We start from the raw sequence: 20,237 nt of genomic DNA on the forward strand, positions 1-20,237 counted from the left end.
CAGAGTTGGTTTCGATTTTAGTAACATGCAACAATTTACGAAACATTAGTCGTACGATTATCGGAACGTGTGTACGGGGCATTATACACAAGTTTGAATAAATGGCTCTTCGGTTTTGGGAACGCCTTCAGTTCTGGAGGTACAGTTGACCAACATCTCAGGAATGGTCTTCATGGCACCAATGGCCGTCCTTCAAAAAAATGTTATACCCCTTGATTTTTGTATATATATGATTAAAATCACCCAGGAATTGAAGCCCATATTACATACAATCTTTAGCCTTAGAAAAGTACAATCACTTGGCTTACATTTTTACTGACCCTATCATGGCTTAGAATATGGTGATGATGTACAAATAATCTTATTCGAGATAAGCCATAAAACAAACACAATAAGTAAAGAAACAAACCATGAAATATGTTGACACTGCCGCCCTCCCAGAGCTGTCTTCTCAGTGCTAGGACTGTGTCCGGGAAGCCTTCCTGTAATGGGACTGTGAGATCCAGACCAGGCCATGGGGAGACTCCAGAATAATAGGACTGGTGGAGGAGGCTACGCTCTCTCTGCTTCTGTAAAAAAAGTATAGGGGACAGGTGATGGCCTACTAAACACCGGGCAGATACTGTATATGTGTATATAGAAAACTGTACTAGAAAAAAAAAAATCTACATAGCCAGAAGTACAGTATGTGGACCCCCCAGGGGCCCGGGGATGAGAGAGGGGCTCCATTAGGGAAACCTTTGCGAAAAATTACTCTGCAGTTTATAGGAGCTGATGTTGGGCACACAGGAGGAGTCATCAGGATCCTTGCTAATCCTTGGCTGTGCCCAGGTACCATAGAGATAGGTCACAGAGGTGCCTCATCACATTTTTTTCTATGGGACCTCATGGTCTGTAGCAGGGCTGGCCCAAGACATTGTGCTGCCTGGGTCCAAAAATTAAATTCTGCCCCTCTCCAAGTTCTGCCTGGGTCCAATGGACCCAATGGGACCCATGGTAGGGCCGGCCCTGGTCTGTAGTTATAATCCTTGTAGGGACTAATTCGATCCTTTCGTTCATGCAATGAAAACCTAAAAGGGAGAATTGCTGGTCCCCACAGGAACTTCCATTGGTTGGGGACAGTACAAGATATCCAGATACTTACTGATAGATGAGCCGTGCCAAGTTTTCCCGTCATGGAGCTCTGCATCTCATGGAGTCTCTGCTTCTCCATAGCAAGCTGGAATGATATGAGGTCAGTTATATTAATTGTATCCCTTGTGTAACCAATTTTTATTGGCTGATACATAATGTAGTAATATATATTGCCGTATATTGAGTTTGTACACCGAATATGGCTACTCCGAACCAAACACCATATTCCCTCCGGGGATCATAATAACCAATAGCTCAAGCTAATGATCATAGCAAAAAGTACTTATTTGCTATGATCATTGGCTCCATCTAGTGGCCATAATGTGTATTTTCCTGATTAGCTCTAAATATTATAACTGAATAACAATCAACCCAGAGAAAAAAATAGCATATTAACATTAGATTTTGCCCCCCATTTGCACAGAACGAATGTACATGCAGTTTCAAAGGACAAATATTTTTTTTAGATACTCCCAATGGCCCACTTGTCTCCTGCCAATAAATATTGGCCAATTGTTGCAATTCAGTTACAATGTAGCACCCAGGGGTGGGCAGGAGGGGCGGCTGGCCTGGGCACTGTGGTATCATGTGAGGTGTGGGGGGGGGGGCACCATGAGGAGATTGGGGGTAAGTGATTTGTGTTGGGAGGAGTAATTTGGAAGGAGGTGGCAGGGGGTAAGAATTGTTCTAGGAGGGGAAATTTAGGGAGGTGCACTAGGAGTGGTGACTTGTGTTGAAAGGGGGAAGAGGATTTCTGCTATGGGGGGATTTGTGCTAGAAAAGATGTTATGGTGGGGGTGAATTTGTGCTAGGAGGGGAAATATATATGGATGGGATGCGTGCTAGTAGGGATGATGGGGGGGGGGAGGGTATTTGTGCTGGGATAGGGGATTGGAGGTTGGGAATTTGTGTTGGGGGGGGGATATGTGCTCAGTGGGGAAATTTGAGGAGTAGAGAATTTGTGCTAAGAGGGGAAATATATTTTGATGGAATGCATGCTAGTAGGGATGATGGGGGGGGGGGGTATTTGTGCTGGGATAGGGGATTGGAGGTTGGGAGTTTGTGGTTTGGGGGTGGGGGGAGGATATGTGCTCTGTGGGGAAATTTGAGGAGTAGAGAACTTGTGCTAGGAGGGACATTTTTTTTTCTTGCTGAAAGGCTTTGAGCTGGGGGGCAAAGATTTTTGCTGGGATAGGGGATTTCAGTGGGGGGGGGGGGGTGAATTTGTACTGGGAGGAGGGGGAATTTATACTTAGGGTAAGCATGCAGATCAGTGCTTGATTTTTTTTTTTTTTGGGGGGGGGGGGGGGTCATTTTTGCTGACACATAATGCTAAAACATCTTGGGGGGGGGGGGGAGGAACACAATTTGGCCGGTCCGACTTGGGTTCTAGATGACCTTGTCTTGGCACTGGTAGAACCCATCTGCTGTAAGGTATGTAGAAAATTCTGTCTCACCTGTTCTTCTAGGCTGAGGACCACCTCTCGTTGTAGGAGGCATTGCACGGTGCTTTTGTCATCTAGGTGGTGGTCACTGTACAAATGTCTAGATATTATAAAAAAAAAAAAAAACTATGAAAAACATATTACAGTCCCCCAAATAAAGTTTAAGAGTATGATGAACGGGAGGGACTACAGTCCTTTGAAAAGCTTACTGGCTCTGGTTAAGAGTTTCACGTGCGACTAGGGTTGCCCTCCAATGGACAACCAAAGAACACCAACCAGAGCTCAAACCAAAACACCAACTTCACAAATCAGTCCTAAACAACTTTAGTGATTCACAAGGCAGCCAGGACGTTTCGGAGGACAAAACATGCTTCATCAGGGCTCAGTATTGTTTTCAACCATTTCAATGGATTGCAAAAGGATTTAGGTGGGCAGAATTACTGTTTGTCCGTGAACCAGCTACAACAAACCAAGTCATTGGATGTCTTGTCAATCATTAAATCTATTTTGGACACCTTTTTGAATTTCGTCTTGAGCTCCTTCTTTTGGTCTGGGCTCTGGGTCAGCCTAACACTTGACCAGTGCCGGATTACCAAATAGTCAGAGTAGGCAGCGACCTATGCAGGGCTGCTGATGGGGGGGGGCCACCAGTCTGGGTCAGCCTGACTCTTGACCAGAGCCGGATTACCAAATAGCCAGAGTAGACAACGACCTATGCAGGGCTGCTGATGGGGGGGGGCACCAGTCTGGGTCAGCCCGACTCTTGACCAGAGTCGGATTACCAAATAGCCAGAGTAGATACCGACCTATGCAGGGCTGCCGATGGGGGGGCACCAGTCTGGGTCAGCCTGACTCTTGACCAGAGCCAGATTACCAAATAGCCAGAGTAGACACCGACCTATGCAGGGCTACTGATGGGGGGGGGCACCAGTCTGGGTCAGCCTGACTCTTGACCATGACCAGTGCCGGATTACCAAATAGTCAGAGTAGGCACCAACCTATGCAGGGCTGCTGATGGGGGGGGGACCACCAGTCTGGGTCAGCCTGACACTTGACCACTGCCAGATTACCAAATAGTCAGAGTAGACACCGACCTATCCAGTGCTGCTGATAGGCGGGGGGGGGGGGGGGGACCACCAGTCTGGGTCAGCCTGACTCTTGACCAGTGCCAGATTACCAAATAGTCAGAGTAGGCACCGACCTATGCAGGGCTGCTGATGGGGGGGGGGGGGGGGGGATCCACCAGTCTGGGTCAGCCTGACTCTTGACCATGATCAGTGCCGGATTACCAAAAAGTCAGAGTAGGCACAGACCTATGCAGGGCTGCTGATGGGGGGGGGGACCACCAGTCTGGGTCAGCCTGACACTTGACCATGACCAGTGCCGGATTACCAAATAGTCAGAGTAGATACCGACCTATGCAGGGCTGTTGATGGGGGGGGGGGGAACCATTATAGGCCGAGAGACACACTACTTAGCTCAATATAATCCCACTAGGGCACACACATGTAACACCTCCAGAAACCTGCGAGGGGGGCCGCAAAGTTTTGACTGCCTAGGGGCCTCCACAGAGTTTAAACCTAGTACCCTGATTTTTAGAAGCTCCATGAAGAACGTCTCACCTGAGGAAGTGTCTGTGATCTGCAAAGGTCTTCTCGCAGCATGGAAACTTACATCCGCTGGCGTACTGGACAGGATGGACCAGCTCAGTGCTTTAGAGAAGAACATATAACAATAATTAGCAAAACATACATTGTGTTCGGTGAAGTAAACCTCTTCCAAACAGGGGGAGTTCAAACAGAGCAGAAGATGAAAAAATACAAGGAAAGGACATCTTCAGTAATAGTAATCTGTAGCTCGGGTATCTAGAACAATTCTTTTTTTTTGGGATAAAATAGAACATTACCTCTGAAAACCCATTGACAGCGTATCCTAACCCAAGAGAACAATGTAATATATTGATTCCCAAGCAGGAAATCACCTGGACTTTACATTGTATGGCCATAGGTGGTTGTGTGCATGTACCCCAAAGTATTTCTAAACCCGAAAACATCATTTAATATATTGTAGCTTACCAGTGGTGGGGGCACCTCAATATTAATGACCATGGAGATAAGTGGTGTTCCAGTGATGGAAATTAGCTATATCCAGCGATGCAAAATGGCTGCGTCCAATGATGGACATTGGCCGTATCCAGTGATGGACATTGATCATATCTAGTGATTGAAATTGGCTGTATCCAGCAATAGAGATTGGTCATAACCAGTGGTGGACATTTGCCACATCCAGTGATAGAAATTGTCTGGATATTGGCCACAGCCAGTGATGGAAACTGGCTTGAAATTGACCGTATTCAGTGATGGACATTGGCCATATACAGCGAGAGAAATTGTCTGGAAATTAGCCACAGCCAGTGATGGAAATTAGCTGTATCCAGTATTGGACATTGCCTGAAATTTGGCTGTATCCAGTAATGGACATTGGCCTTATCTGGTAATAGAAATTGTCTAGAAATTGGCTGTATCCAGTGATGAACATTGGACATATCCAGTGAAGAACATTGGCCATATCCAGTGATAGAAATTGTCTGGAAATTAGCCACATCCAGTGATGGAAATTAGCTATATCCAGTATTGGACATTGCCTGGAAATTGGCTGTATCCAGTGATGGACATTGGCCATATCCAGTGATAGAAATTGTCTGGAAATTGGCCATTCTCAGTGATGGGAATTGGCCATATCCGGTGATGGAAATGGGCCAAATCCAGTAATAGACATTGGCCACATCCAGTCATAGAAAGATGGAAACTGGTGGGAGCTTGTCCATACCCAGTGATGGAAATGAGCTCTATATTTTTTTTTCAAATTTGTTTTTATTAAAGGTAAGAAAGGATACAAGTAATATACATACGATCAAACATAGCCGTGTTGAAGCGTACAGAACCAAAATACATTAGGCAATGAGCTCTATATTATATGCTATACACATAGGGGAGATCTACTGACCCATCTTTGTCCTGTCCCTCCTTTGAGATGTTCTTTTGCACATGGTTGTTGTTTTTGGGATGTTCCTGTAGATAGGACAGCACCGTGCTTTTCTTATTTCCATCCTCCTCTTTAATTTTTGCAGATTGTCCGGAAATCAGCCACATCCAGGGATGAAAATTGACTGTATCCAGTATTAGACATTAGCTGGAAATTAGTCGTATCCAGTGATGGACATTGGCCATATCCAGTGATGGAAATGGCTGTATCCAGTGATGGACATTGGCCGTATCCAGTGATGGACATTGGCCATATCCAGTGATGGAAATGGCTGTATCCAGTGAAGAAAATTGGCTGTATCCAGTGATGGAAATTGGCTGTATCCAGTGATGGACATTGGCCGTATCCAGTGATGGACATTGGCCGTATCCAGTGATGGACATTGGCCGTATCCAGTGATGGACATTGGCCGTATCCAGTGATGGAAATTGTCTGGAAATTGGCCGTATCCAGTAATAGAAATTGTCTGGAAATTGGCCGTATCCAGTAATAGAAATTGTCTGGAAATTGGCCTTATTCAGTGATAGAAATTGTCTAGAAATTGGCCGTATCCAGTAATGGACATTGTCCATATCCAGTCATGGATGTTGGCCATATTCAGTGATATAAATTGGCTGGAAACTGTCAACGTCCAGTGAAAGAAATTGTCTGGAATTTGGCCGTATCCAGTGATGGAAATGGCTGTATCCAGTGAAGGAAATTGGCTGTATCCAGTGATGGACATTGGCCATATCCAGTGATGGAAATGGCTGTATCCAGTGATGGACATTGGCCGTATTCAGGCACATCCAGAGATGGAAATTGGCTGGACCTTGTCCATACCCAGTGATGGAAATGAGCTGTACATTACATGCTATACACTACTGACCCATCTTTGTCCTGTCCCTCATTTGAGATGTTCTTCTGCACATGGTTGTTGTTTTTGGGATGTTCCTGTAGGTAGGACGGCACCGTGCTTTTCTTATTTCCATCACCCTCTTCATTTTTTGCAGAACTGGATTCATGTTGGACCCATCCCAGGCTTCCGGGCTTCATTCCTGCAATAGGATTATCCAATTCAGAACATGTTAGACACAGAGAAAAGTGCATGAAGGGGAAAGTCAAGGGTGGATCAAACGTTCCCCTTTGGGTGTGCCGCTTGCAATTTCAATCAATGTCATATAACTGAATCCTACCTGAGGGCTTGGCTCAGTGAATTCAGCCTCCCAAAGTGTTGGTAACATCTGCATTGTTCATCTTTTAAAAGAACCGGTGTTTTGAAAAAGCATTGAGGCTGACAATGATGGCCTCACCTCCAGACAAGAGGGCCAGCAGGGGCAGCTGCCCTGGGCACAGTGTTTTTATGTGGGGGTGGGGGGGGGGGCAGGGACCTCCTCATCACATGTGTGCCCTGCCTTCTAGTGCTATTCACAATCAGTGCAAGGAGACCGGTAGAGGCAGGCAACACACAGCAGGGAGGTCCTACAATGAAATTACTCACTTCTTGGCCAACGCCAACCCAACTGGTTGACCCAGAGCTGCTACGGTCATACAAGCATGGTGGCACCTCAAAGTGGGATTACAACTTCAGAAAACGATTGGGTCTGCACTGGGGGGCATAGTTTGACATCTTTGAGTGGGGTGCTCCGGGGGTGGGGTGGGGCAGTTTGGATACTAGGTGGCCTTATGCGGGCATTGTCCTCTACTTCGGAATTACCCAGTTCCCAGGCTGTCAATTGGCTCGAATGGCTTTGGTTCTGGCTTCTCCCGATGTCCATGCATGTTACAGCTAATTGTCTCTGGCCACTGGTGACTATCTAGATCAGGGGTCTCAAACTGGTGGCCCTCCAGCTGTTGCGGAACTACAAGTCCCATGATGCCTCTGCCTATGGGAGTCATGCTTGTAACTCTCAGCCCTGGAATGCCTCATGGGACTTGTAGTTCTGCAAAAGCTGGAAGGCGACCAGTTCGAGACCCCTGATTTCTAGATACATCTAACCAAAAGCCAGGGGAGGACTGGGCCAGGGGGCAGGGGGGCAATTGCCCCCTGGGCCGCTCTGATGTCCTATAAAAAGGCTGCACCGCTTCTGCCACAGACATACCTAAAGGATTCCTGGTGAAGAGAAGTAAAAGTCCCTGCTGCTGACCTACTGAGTGCGGGATGAAGAGAAGGACAGAGCGCAGACCTCCCTTCCTCAGCATGGATGGTGTAAGCTGTGTCTGACCAGAGGCCGGTTCCTTGCCCCACTTGAGACTCTCCTCCCCTGGCAAGCCACAACCGAGCTGTCCCAGCTCCCCCCAACTGCCCCCCTGCTGGCCAGGTTGGGAACCAGGATTTGGCCGGTGAGTAGAGTGTACCTGGAGCAGGGCTTCAGCCTGGAATAGGGGCAATGTTCCCTCTAATTTTTTACTGTGCTGATCAAATAAAAAAAATTTCTGAGCGCAAACCTTTAGACTGAGCAATTTCATCAAAAATGTTCGGCGAATCGCAGAGTGTCACAGCATTGCCCCCAATCAATGCAGAGTGCCCACAGCATTGCCCCCAATCAATGCAGAGTGCCCACAACAGCATTGCCCCCAATCAATGCAGAGTGCCCACAGCATTGCTCCCAATCAATGCAGAGTGCCCACAGCATTGCCCCCAATCAATACAGAGTGCCCACAACAGCATTGCCCCCAATCAATGCAGAGTGCCCACAGCATTGCCCCCAATCAATGCAGAGTGCCCACAGCATTGCCCCAATCAATGCAGAGTGCCCACAACAGCATTGCTCCCAATCAATGCAGAGTGCCCACAGCATTGCCCCCAATCAATACAGAGTGCCCACAACAGCATTGCCCCCAATCAATGCAGAGTGCCCACAGCATTGCCCCAATCAATGCAGAGTGCCCACAGCATTGCCCCAATCAATGCAGAGTGCCCACAGCATTGCCCCAATCAATGCAGAGTGCCCACAACAGCATTGCCCCCAATCAATGCAGAGTGCCCACAACAGCATTGCCCCCAATCAATGCAGAGTGCCCACAGCATTGCCCCCAATCAATGCAGAGTGTCCACAGCATTGCCCCCAATCAATGCAGAGTGCCCACAACAGCATTGCCCCCAATCAATGCAGAGTGCCCACAGCATTGCCCCCAATCAATGCAGAGTGCCCACAACAGCATTGCCCCCAATCAATGCAGAGTGCCCACAGCATTGCCCCCAATCAATGCAGAGTGCCCACAGCCAGCATTGCCTCCAATCAATGCAGAGTGCCCACAACAGCATTGCCCCCAATCAATGCAGAGTGCCCACAGCATTGCCCCCAATAAATACAGAGTGCCCACAGCATTGCCCCCAATCAATGCAGAGATGCCAGAGACCCCCCCTCTCCCCCCCGCAAGACCCGTGCACTTACCTCAAGGCAGCTTCTCTTCAGTCTCCGCGTCTCCTCAGTCCTCCCGCCTCCTCCTCGGCCAATGGGGTTTGCCTTTCGGCCAATCAGGAAGCGGGAGGACCTGCTCCCTGATTGGCCAGGAGGAGGATCCGTGTGACAATAGTGAATTTTGTCACACAATGGGCGGGCGAGCTCGGGGCGCACTGCTCTGCTCCCCCCGGCTGCCACAGTAAAATAATGTAAAGTTCCTCGCGGCTGCGCGGGACCTTCAAGTAGACTGCGCGTCCGCGCATGCGCGCAGCTTAAAGGGAAAATTGAATAGGGGTCAGAAGGACAGGAAGAGGGAGAGTGGGAGGGGGGCAGAGTCGCTACACCATTGGTCTCTGGTTTGTACTTGCCCCTTGGGCTGAAAGTTGTCAGTCTGCCCCTGCCAAAAGGTGTGCAAGGTCGCTCTTTCTTTAAAATCAGCCACAGACTGAGTAGAAAAGTCTATCCCCTGCCAGTTGTGGAAGCAGTGGTCTCTCTGCAGAGTTCCTAAGCACCCCTACTGAGTCAGAGCTAGAGCTCTCCAATAAGAAGGTAGTATGAACTTTGCTGATTGCATAGCTGTTGGTCTCACCCAGCAAGGGGTGTGTTGGACCTCAGCAAAGAGGCCACTGCTTCCCCACACAGAGGTCAAGGGTCCTTATTCTGCAGCCTGCAGGGGACAGCGAAATATAAGCAGATCAACTGGTGAAACAATATTGACATTCCGTGTGATGACAATGAAAGGTCCTCTTCTCCAGTAAGCGGTAAATGCCTACCTTGTACAGTCGGGTGCTGCTTGTATTTGGCCACCAATGGGAAAAGTCTTGTTTGCGGCATGCTGACTATGGAGGAGGAGGAAGAGGCAGCAGGTGCCAAGTGAAGGACAGAAGACTGCGAGCCGTTGTCTCTGGTGACCTGTGAAGAGAAGAACATACAGATGACCCGCTCCGGATTCCACATTATCAAGACGAGGGCCGGCCTTTAAATGGCCGTAATCCATGGAGTTCCGGGGTTCAGGCTGACTGCCAGCCAACCAAGAGCTCAGAGGGTGACCCCAAATCCCTCAGGAACATGCAGGTAATATGATGGATCTATCTATAGTAGAAAGTAGAACCCCATGGAAACTTTCTAGAACTTTCCAGAACTTATTGGAACATTTTGGAACTGTCTCTAGCATTCTAGAGCCTTCCAAAAAAAAAAAAAAATCCAGAATGTTCTGGAAAAGTTCCAAAATGGTCCAGAAAGTTCTAGAATGTTTCAGAAAGTTCTGAAAAAAACTCCACAATGTTCTGGGAAGTTTTAGAAGGATCCCAAAAGTTCTAAAATGATATGGAAAGCCCTAGAACGTTCTAGGATGATCTTTAAGGCTCTAGAATGATATGGAAAGTTCCAGAACGTTCTAAAATGATCCTGAAAGTTCTAGAATTATATGGAAAGTCCTATAAAATTCTAGAATGATCTTTACGGTTCTTGAATGATATGGAGAGTTCTAGAACATCCTAAAATTATCCTGAAAGTTCTAGAATGACATGGAGAGTTCCCCCCTACATCATTGTCCTCATCAGAGTGCCACCTTACATCAGGGTCCCTATAAGATTCCCCCCTACATCAAGGACCCCATCAGAGTCCCCACCTTACATCAGAGTCCTCATCAGGTCCCCCATCAAATTTCTTCATTACATTACAGTCCCTCCTTACATCAGGGTCCCCATCAGAGTCCCCCTTACATCAAGGTCCCCATCAAATTTCCTTCTTACATCAGAGTTCCCCCTTACATCAGGGTCCCCACTTGATTCCCTTTTACATCAAGGTCCCCATCAGAGTAATTTTCTGCCAGGGTCTCCATCAGAGTCCCCCCCCCCCCCGGGTCAGGGTCTCCATCAGAGTCCCCCCTATGTCAGGTTCTCCATCAAAGTCCCCCCTATGTCAGGGTCTCCATCAGAGTCCCCCCTATGTCAGGGTCTCCATCAGAGTCCCCCCTATGTCAGGGTCTCCATCAGAGTCCCCCCTATGTCAGGGTCTCCATCAGAGTCCCCCCTATGTCAGGGTCTCCATCAGAGTCCCCCCTATGTCAGGTTCTCCATCAGAGTCCCCCCTATGTCAGGGTCTCCATCAGAGTCCCCCCTATGTCAGGTTCTCCATCAGAGTCCCCCCTATGTCAGGGTCACCATCAGAGTCCCCCATATGTCAGGGTCACCATCAGAGTCCCCCCTATGTCAGGTTCTCCATCAGAGTCCCCCCTATGTCAGGGTCTCCATCAGAGTCCCCCCTATGTCAAGTTCTCCATCATAGTCCCCCCTATGTCAAGTTCTCCATCAGAGTCCCCCCTATGTCAGGGTCACCATCAGAGTCCCCCCTATGTCAGGGTCACCATCAGAGTCCCCCCTATGTCAGGTTCTCCATCAGAGTCCCCCCTATGTCAGGGTCTCCATCAGAGTCCCCCCTATGTCAGGTTCTCCATCAGAGTCCCCCCATGTCAGGGTCTCCATCAGAGTCCCCCCTATGTCAGGGTCTCCATCAGAGTCCCCCCTATGACAGGGTCTCCATCAGAGTCCCCCCTATGTCAGGTTCTCCATCAGAGTCCCCCCTATGTCAGGTTCTCCATCAGAGTCCCCCCTATGTCAGGTTCTCCATCAGAGTCCCCCTATGTCAGGGTCTCCATCAGAGTCCCCCCTTACACAGTTCAGGTGCGAGTTGGGGGGTGTTAGTTTAAAGCGGAGACCAAAGGCCACACCCACTGACTTAAATTCTTAGTCTGCCCCACTGACTGAGGATAACTACGGGCTGTATGAAATCTTGTGGGGGGCGGATCTGGCCCTCGGGCCGTAGTATGGAGACCCCCCCTTGCTTTAGGGGGAACAGAACCTTTAAATGAGAGAATCTCATCCTGACAAGGATTCAGTTCATGGCGGGGCAGATTTTCAGAAATGTCCTCTCTGTCCGGTGACAATACTTACCGGATGGATGACCACGGCCTGCTTGCTGTCATGGAGGAGGGCCCGCAGGTACGAGGAGGAGGTCGAAGGATTCACCATGACGTAGGGATGTGGCTGTCAAGACAGAATTCCTTCAATTATTGATTGTCTAAATCATCCCTCCAGCCCCCCCCTTTCAGTCTAGCACCCCACCAGCCCCCCCCACCAGCCATGATCTGCCTGTGTTGCATAGAGAAGCACAGAGGCCCAGTGATGACAGGGTATAAAATCAGATATGTAAATGGAAACAGAAAGGTTTTAATTATAAAAATTCAGCTTTGAATAAACTTTATCAATAACCCGGAACATAACAATACCTGATGCATGTGTGAAGCACCTCCAGCACTCCTGCGATTCCATTGGCTGATTTGCGCCTTTCCTTTCCCGTCAGGCGGACTGTCGCTTTCTGCAGCTGAAGCCGGAGCCGCCTTGCTGGTCTGAGGGCTGGGCATCTGCTCCTCTTAGTTACCTACAGTATATATATAAAAAAAAAGGAACCTCAGTAAGGCCTGCGACTTGTCCTGCGACTTGGGACTGCAAAGTCATACCCCATAATTTCCAATGAGCTTCGTTCATACCTGTGCGACTTCAAGTCGCAGCGACTTCAAAGTATTCCCTGCACTACTTTGGTCAGACTTTGATGCGACTTGGGGTCCACAGAACTCAAGATTGCACCAGCATTGCTTCAAGTCGCAACAAAGTCGCATCAAAGTCGTGCGACTTTCAGGTCGCCTAAGTGAATCTCAGCTCTATCCGTCCAGCAGGTCAGCGGCTGAATCCCCGACACATCCAAAGACCTGAAATTCTGTATATTTGTCACGACGGTTTCGGCAGCCAACACATTGGAAGGCTTTTTATTTTATTACATTTTATTATATTTACACCGTACGGCCAAGGCCCCCCATCCAAGGCCCGGAGCCCAAAATGAAGCTAAAATACACTCCAGAACAAAAGGGGTTCAATGTCTTACAGCTCGTATTGTTTGTAAAGCAACCGCAGCCTGAATCGGAGGAAGGACCCCCTTCTTCTCTATGTGGAAGCAGTGGTCTCTCTGCAGCCTTCCGACACGCCTCTTACTGGCTCAGACCTATAGCTCTGCGATCAACAAATCAAATCAACACAGTCCCGGCTGATTGGAAAGCTCTGACTCAGACTAGGCAAGGGGAAGGGCCAGGACAAGGGATGGGCAGGGCCGGGACAAGGGGTGAGCAGGGCCAGGACCAGGGGTGAGCAGGGCCGGAACAAGGGGTGAGCAGGGCCGGGACAAGGGGTGAGCAGGGCCGGGACAAGGGGTGAGCAGGGCCAGGACCAGGGGTGAGCAGGGCCGGGACAAGGGGTGAGCAGGGCCAGGACCAGGGGTGAGCAGGTCCGGGACAAGGGGTGAGCAGGGCCGGGACAAGGGGTGAGCAGGGCCGGGACAAGGGGTGAGCAGGGCCAGGACCAGGGGTGAGCAGGGCCGGGACAAGGGGTGAGCAGGGCCAGGACCAGGGGTGAGCAGGGCCGGGACAAGGGGTGAGCAGGGCCAGGACCAGGGGTGTGTACAGTGTACAGTAATTACCTGTAATAAATAAGTAGATTTAAAAAAATGTATATGTATATATCTATAGATATACTTTTGATAATATAGTGTGTATATATATATACATACATACAGTAAGTACCTGTAATAAATAAATTAATAAATAGATTAAAAATATATTTTTTCCAATACTTTTAGTAATATAGTGTGTATGTATATGTATATATATATATATATATATATATATATATATATATATATATATATATATATATATATATATATATATATACACACACACATATACAGTAACTACCTGTAATAAATAGATAAATATATATATATATATATACGTTTGGTAATATAGTGTGTGATTTATATATATACACACTGTATACACAGTAAGTACCTGTAATAAATACATTAAAAAAATATATATATATACACACAAACACACATACACTATATTACCAAAAGTATTGGGACGCCTGCCTTTACACACACATGAACTTTAATGACATCCCAGTCTTAGGCTGGCCATACACTATACAATTTTCTTGTTCAACTTTCCTTTAGATTTACCAAAACCATGTAATATAGGGTCAAACCTAAACACTTTTAATTTGTATGCAGTCAGGCAGGCCCTTGCACTACATAGTTTAAGGTAAATCTAAAGGAAATTGAATAAGAAAATTGTATAGTGTATGGCCAGCCTTAGTCCGTAGGGTTCAATATTGAGTTGGCCCACCCTTTGCAGCTATAACAGCTTCAACTCTTCTGGGAAGGCCGTCCACAAGGTTTAGGAGTGTCTATGGGAATGTTTGACCATTCTTCCAGAAGCGCATTTGGGAGGTCAGGCACTGATGTTGGAGAGAAGGCCTGACTCACAGTCTCCACTCCAATTCATCCCAAAGGTCTTCTATCGGGTTGAGGTCAGGACTCTGTGCAGGCCAGTCAAGTTCTTCAACCCCAAACTCGCTCATCCATGTCTTTATGGACCTTGCTTTGTGCACTGGTCCAAATCATTTGGTGGAGGGGGGATTATGGTGTGGGGGTTGTTTTTCAGGGGTTGGGCTTGGCCCCCTTAGTTCCAGTGAAGGGAACTCTTAAGGCCTCAGCATACCAAGACATTTTGGACAATTTCATGCTCCTGACTTCCATCCATGTCTTTATGGACCTTGCTTTGTGTAAAGGGGCAGTCATGTTGGTACAGGAAGGGACCATCCCCAAACTCCTCCCACAAAGTTTGGAGCATGAATTGGCCAAAATGTCTTGGTATGCTGACGCCCTAAGAGTTCCCTTCACTGGAACTAATTGGCCAAACCCAACCCCTGAAAAACAATCCCCACACCATAATCCCCCCTCCATCAAATGATTTGGACCAGTGCACAAAGCAAGGTCCATAAAGACATGGATGAGCAAGTTTGGGGTGGAGAAACCTGACTGGCCGACACCTCAACCCGATAGAACACCTTTGGGATGAATTGGAGAACAGACTGCAAGCCAGGCCTTCTCGTCCAACATCAGTGCCTGACCTCACAAATGCGCTTCTGTAAGAATGGTCAAACATTCCCATAGACACTCCTAAACCTTGTGGACAGCCTTCCCAGAAGAGTTGAAGCTGTTATAGCTGCAAAGGGTGGGCCAACTCAATATTGAACCCTACGGACTAAGACTGGGGGGTCATTAAAGTTCATGTGAGTGTAAAGGCAGGCGTCCCAATACTTTTGGTAATATAGCGTATACGTATATATTTTATATACAGATATATAAAATATGTATGGGCTCAGGGTAACATATCTTACCCCAGCCATCATGGACAAAGCCCCTTACCCCCAGACATGTGTGTCTTCTACTCTACAGACCTCTAAAAATATATTTCTCATGGAAAGTCCCCCTCCCCCCCACCGCAAGATTTCCATTGACACTCAGTCACCTGTAGTTCTCGGGGGTTGGAATAGAATCTATGAAGCCATCTGGCGCTCTGTCGGAGATCCGTACTGTACAGGAAACAAAACCCACGTAGGATGTGTCTGTGTCTGATGCTTCCTTTCCGGCGCCTCTTTTCGTACATGGTGTATGCCTAACCGACTTTTCTTTGATTTCTATCTCTATCGATCTGTAACCTTTGCGAGGAAAACATTCCGCCGGGTTCAAAAATCCGAAAATTACCCATTATGTGAAAAGCCTGTACTACAATCCCGTAGTGTAAGATGGTAAAGGCAGAAATCTTTTATGATAATAAGTGGAAAGAATGTAATTTTTTTTATATAAAAAGGCAATAAATTATTTCTAAAGCCAAAAAGTTTTTATTTTATTATTTTTTAATTTTTATTGGATAATAGCAGGGCTGGGCCAAGGCAGCAGGGGAGGACTGGGCCAGGGGGCAGGGGGGCAATTGCTGGGGTGTCCTTATGTGACAAGCCTGTACTACAATCCCGTAGTGTAAGATAGTAAAGGCAGAAATCTTTTATGATAATAAGTGGAAATAATGTAACTTTTTTGTTATATAAAAGGCAATAAATTATTTCTAATGCCAAAAAAGTTTTTTTTTATTATTTATTTATTTATTTTTATTGGATAATAGCAGGGCCGGGCCAAGGCAGAAGGGGAGGACTGGGCCAGGGGGCAGGGGGGCAATTGCCCCCCCCCCCCCCGGGCCATTTTGATGCCCTCCAGTCCAAACCGAGCTGTCCCAGCTCCCACCCAAATGCCCCCTGCTGGCCAGGTCGGGGACCCAGATTTGGTGAGTAAAGAGTACCTGAAGCGGAGCTTCAGCCTGGAATGGGGGTCAAGAGGAGGACGGGAAGAGGGAGAGTGGAAGGGGGGGGGCCGAATTGCTGCACCATGGGCCTCTGGTTTGTTCTTGTCCCCTGGGCCGAAACTTGCCAGTCAGCCCCTGTAAGGCAGAGGCAGGAAAGGCACCCACCTTGGGCCCAATTCTGCGGGGGGGGGGGGGGGGGTTGCTGAGGTGGGAGCGATTCTTACCAAGGCTGGACAAGGCTGTCCAACTTAAAGTTTTTGTAATCCTCAGACATGAAACAAGAACAAAGCATATCCCTCTATAGCAGTGATGGCGAACCCTGGCACCCCCTTTTTGTTCGGAACTACATTTCCCATGATGCTCAACTACACTGCAGAGCGCATGAGCATCATGGGAAATGTAGTTCCAAAACATCTGGGGTGCCAAGGTTTGCCATCACTGCTCTATAATGTGCACTTATCCCAATCCAGAGCACTAAGCGTCATTTCCGGCTGCTGCCTCCTTCCTCTGCTATCTGCATGAGTCACTTCTGATGAGTTTTCCTGACACCAAGAGATAAATGGTGACAGGGGAGAGAGCTCCAGCACACAGCCTGTGATTGACAGCCTTAGCTCTGTTCCTGTGTGCTGTAGAAAGGGGGGGGTGTCCCTTCCCTCCAATCGGCTCTCAGAGCTCTCCTCACTGATATAACTTCAGTTCTCCACCCTTTCCTTTTCAGGGCTGAGAGATCCTGGGTAAATTCTACACTTTGAATGGCTGTAGAGTAGAGAAGATTGCAGATAAACGGGTACAACTTATGTTGGAGGATTTGCTTCCTCCCTGTGTATCACCTGAGGCCCGTCACATCACTGGGGATATGTGAGGGTTTACAACCATTTTAAGTTGAAGTGGGAGGAGCAGGGCTGTCATAATAAATGAGAACACTCTGGCACCAGGACCAGAAAAAGGGGGGGCAAGTGCTGTGTTGGGGGGGCCACTAGCGATTTCTCTGCTCACGCCCCTCCTCTTCTTTGATCTGGCTTCTACTGGAAGGAGGATTCAGCTTTCTCCTCACTCCTGCAGGGGGCGGAAGAGAGCCGGCACTGAGACTGAGAACTTACCTCAGTCTCAGGGCGGGAGAGGAAGGAGGAGCTGCCTTCATTGCAGGTGGGAATAGCATTTGTGATCTGTACAAGGGGGGGGGACAACTTGGATGATGGGGGTCACCTGATGTCAGGGGACACTGTGATGGGGACACCTAATGTATGGAGAAACTGTGATGGGGACGCCTAATGTATGGGTGCCCTATAATGGGGGTCACCTGATGTATGGAGAAACTGTGATGGGGACGCCTGATGTATGGGTGCCCTATAATGGGGGTCACCTGATGTATGGGGACACTGTGAGGGGGGGACCTGATGTATGGGGACACTGTGATGGGGGACCCTGATGTATGGGGACACTGTGATGGGGGACCTGATGTATGGGGACACTGTGATGGGGGACCCTGATGTATGGGGATACTGTGATGGGGGGACCTGATGTATGGGGACACTGATGGGGGGGACCTGATGTATGGGGACACTGATGGGGGAACCTGATGCATGGAGACACTGTGATGGGGGGACCTGATGTATGGAGACACTGTGAGGGGGGGGGACCTGATGTATGGGGACACTGTGATGGGGGACCCTGATGTATGGGGACACTGTGATGGGGGACCCGGATGTATGGGGACACTGTGATGGGGGAACCTGATGCATGGAGACACTGTGAGGGGGGACCTGATGTATGGGGACACTGTGATGGGGGACCCTGATGTATGGGGACACTGTGATGGGGGGACCTGATGTATGGGGACACTGTGAGGGGGGGACCTGATGTATGGGGACACTGTGATGGGGGACCTGATGTATGGGGACACTGTGATGGGGGACCCTGATGTATGGGGATACTGTGATGGGGGGACCTGATGTATGGGGACACTGTGATGGGGGGGACCTGATGTATGGGGACACTGTTGATGGAACCTGATGCATGGAGACACTGCGATGGGGGGACCTGATGTATGGAGACACTGTGAGGGGGGGGACCTGATGTATGGGGACACTGTGATGGGGGACCCTGATGTATGGGGACACTGTGATGGGGGACCCTGATGTATGGGGACACTGTGATGGGGGACCCTGATGTATGGGGACACTGTGATGGGGGAACCTGATGCATGGAGACACTGTGAGGGGGGGACCTGATGTATGGGGACACTGAGATGGGGGACCCTAATGTAGGGGGACACTGTGATGGGGGGAACCTGATGTATGGGGACACTGTGATGGGGGGAACCTGATGTATGGGGACACTGTGATGGGGGGGACCTGATGTATGGGGACACTGTGATGGGGGACCCTGATGTATGGGGACACTGATGGGGGAACCTGATGTATGGAGACACTGTGAGGGGGGGACCTGATGTATGGGGACACTGTGATGGGGGACCCTGATTTATGGGGATACGGTGATGGGGGGACCTGATGTATGGGGACACTGTGATGGGGGGGACCTGATGTATGGGGACACTGATGGGGGAACCTGATGTATGGAGACACTGTGAGGGGGGGGACCTGATGTATGGGGACACTGTGATGGGGGGAACCTAATGCATGGAGACACTGTGATGGGGGAACCTGATGTAAGGGGACACTGTGATGGGGGACCTGATGTATGGAGACACTGTGATGGGGGGAACCTGATGCATGGAGACACTGTGATGGGGGAACCTGATGTAAGGGGACACTGCGATGGGGTCACCTGATGTATGGGGACACTGTGATGGGGGTCACCTGATGTATGGGGACACTTGATGTATGGGGACACCTTATAAATAGGGACACTATGATGGGGATCACCTGATGTATGGGGACACTGTGATGGAGACACCTGATGTATGGGGAAACTGGGATTGGGTCACTTGATGTATGGGGACACTTTGATGGAGACACCTGATGTATGGAGACCCTGTGATGGAGACACCTGATGTATGGGGACACTGTGATGGAGACACCTGATTTATGGGGACACTGTGATGGAGACACCTGATGTATGGGGACACTGTGATGGGGGACCCTGATGTATGGGGACACTGTGATGGGGGGACCTGATGTATGGGGACACTGTGAGGGGGGGACCTGATGTATGGGGACACTGTGATGGGGGACCTGATGTATGGGGACACTGTGATGGGGGACCCTGATGTATGGGGACACTGTGATGGGGGGACCTGATGTATGGGGACACTGTGAGGGGGGGACCTGATGTATGGGGACACTGTGATGGGGGACCTGATGTATGGGGACACTGTGATGGGGGACCCTGATGTATGGGGATACTGTGATGGGGGGACCTGATGTATGGGGACACTGTGATAGGGGGGACCTGATGTATGGGGACACTGTTGATGGAACCTGATGCATGGAGACACTGCGATGGGGGACCTGATGTATGGGGACACTGTGATGGGGGACCCTGATGTATGGGGACACTGTGATGGGGGACCCTGATGTATGGGGACACTGTGATGGGGGAACCTGATGCATGGAGACACTGTGAGGGGGGGACCTGATGTATAGGGACACTGAGATGGGGGACCCTAATGTAGGGGGACACTGTGATGGGGGACCTGATGTATGGGGACACTGTGATGGGGGGAACCTGATGTATGGGGACACTGTGATGGGGGGGTCCTGATGTATGGGGACACTGTGATGGGGGACCCTGATGTATGGGGACACTGATGGGGGAACCTGATGTATGGAGACACTGTGAGGGGGGGACCTGATGTATGGGGACACTGTGATGGGGGACCCTGATGTATGGGGATACTGTGATGGGGGGACCTGATGTATGGGGACACTGTGATGGGGGGGACCTGATGTATGGGGACACTGATGGGGGAACCTGATGTATGGAGACACTGTGAGGGGGGGACCTGATGTA

The 20,237-nt window shown here is 49.2% G+C and overlaps 1 protein-coding gene across 1 annotated transcript in view; it reads right to left on the reverse strand.

Annotated features, from left to right (window-relative positions):
* FOXP3 (forkhead box P3) overlaps positions 1-12,430 on the reverse strand; it is a 29,356-nt gene extending 16,926 nt beyond the window's left edge. The window contains exons 1-8 of the mRNA XM_082263596.1: positions 12,300-12,430; positions 11,965-12,074; positions 9,784-9,922; positions 6,493-6,661; positions 4,202-4,291; positions 2,592-2,679; positions 1,145-1,219; positions 410-569 (exon numbers count right to left, since the gene is read on the reverse strand). Coding sequence (XP_082119722.1) covers positions 410-569; positions 1,145-1,219; positions 2,592-2,679; positions 4,202-4,291; positions 6,493-6,661; positions 9,784-9,922; positions 11,965-12,042 — 799 coding nt within the window. The 5' untranslated portion in view covers positions 12,043-12,074; positions 12,300-12,430. The remainder of the gene's footprint in view (positions 1-409; positions 570-1,144; positions 1,220-2,591; positions 2,680-4,201; positions 4,292-6,492; positions 6,662-9,783; positions 9,923-11,964; positions 12,075-12,299) is intronic.
* Between the last annotated feature and the right edge of the window lie 7,807 nt (positions 12,431-20,237).

The sequence above is a fragment of the Pelophylax lessonae genome, assembly GCF_965119305.1.
Source record: "Pelophylax lessonae genome assembly, chromosome: 7".
In the NCBI taxonomy this organism is placed as follows: Eukaryota; Metazoa; Chordata; class Amphibia; order Anura; family Ranidae; genus Pelophylax; species Pelophylax lessonae.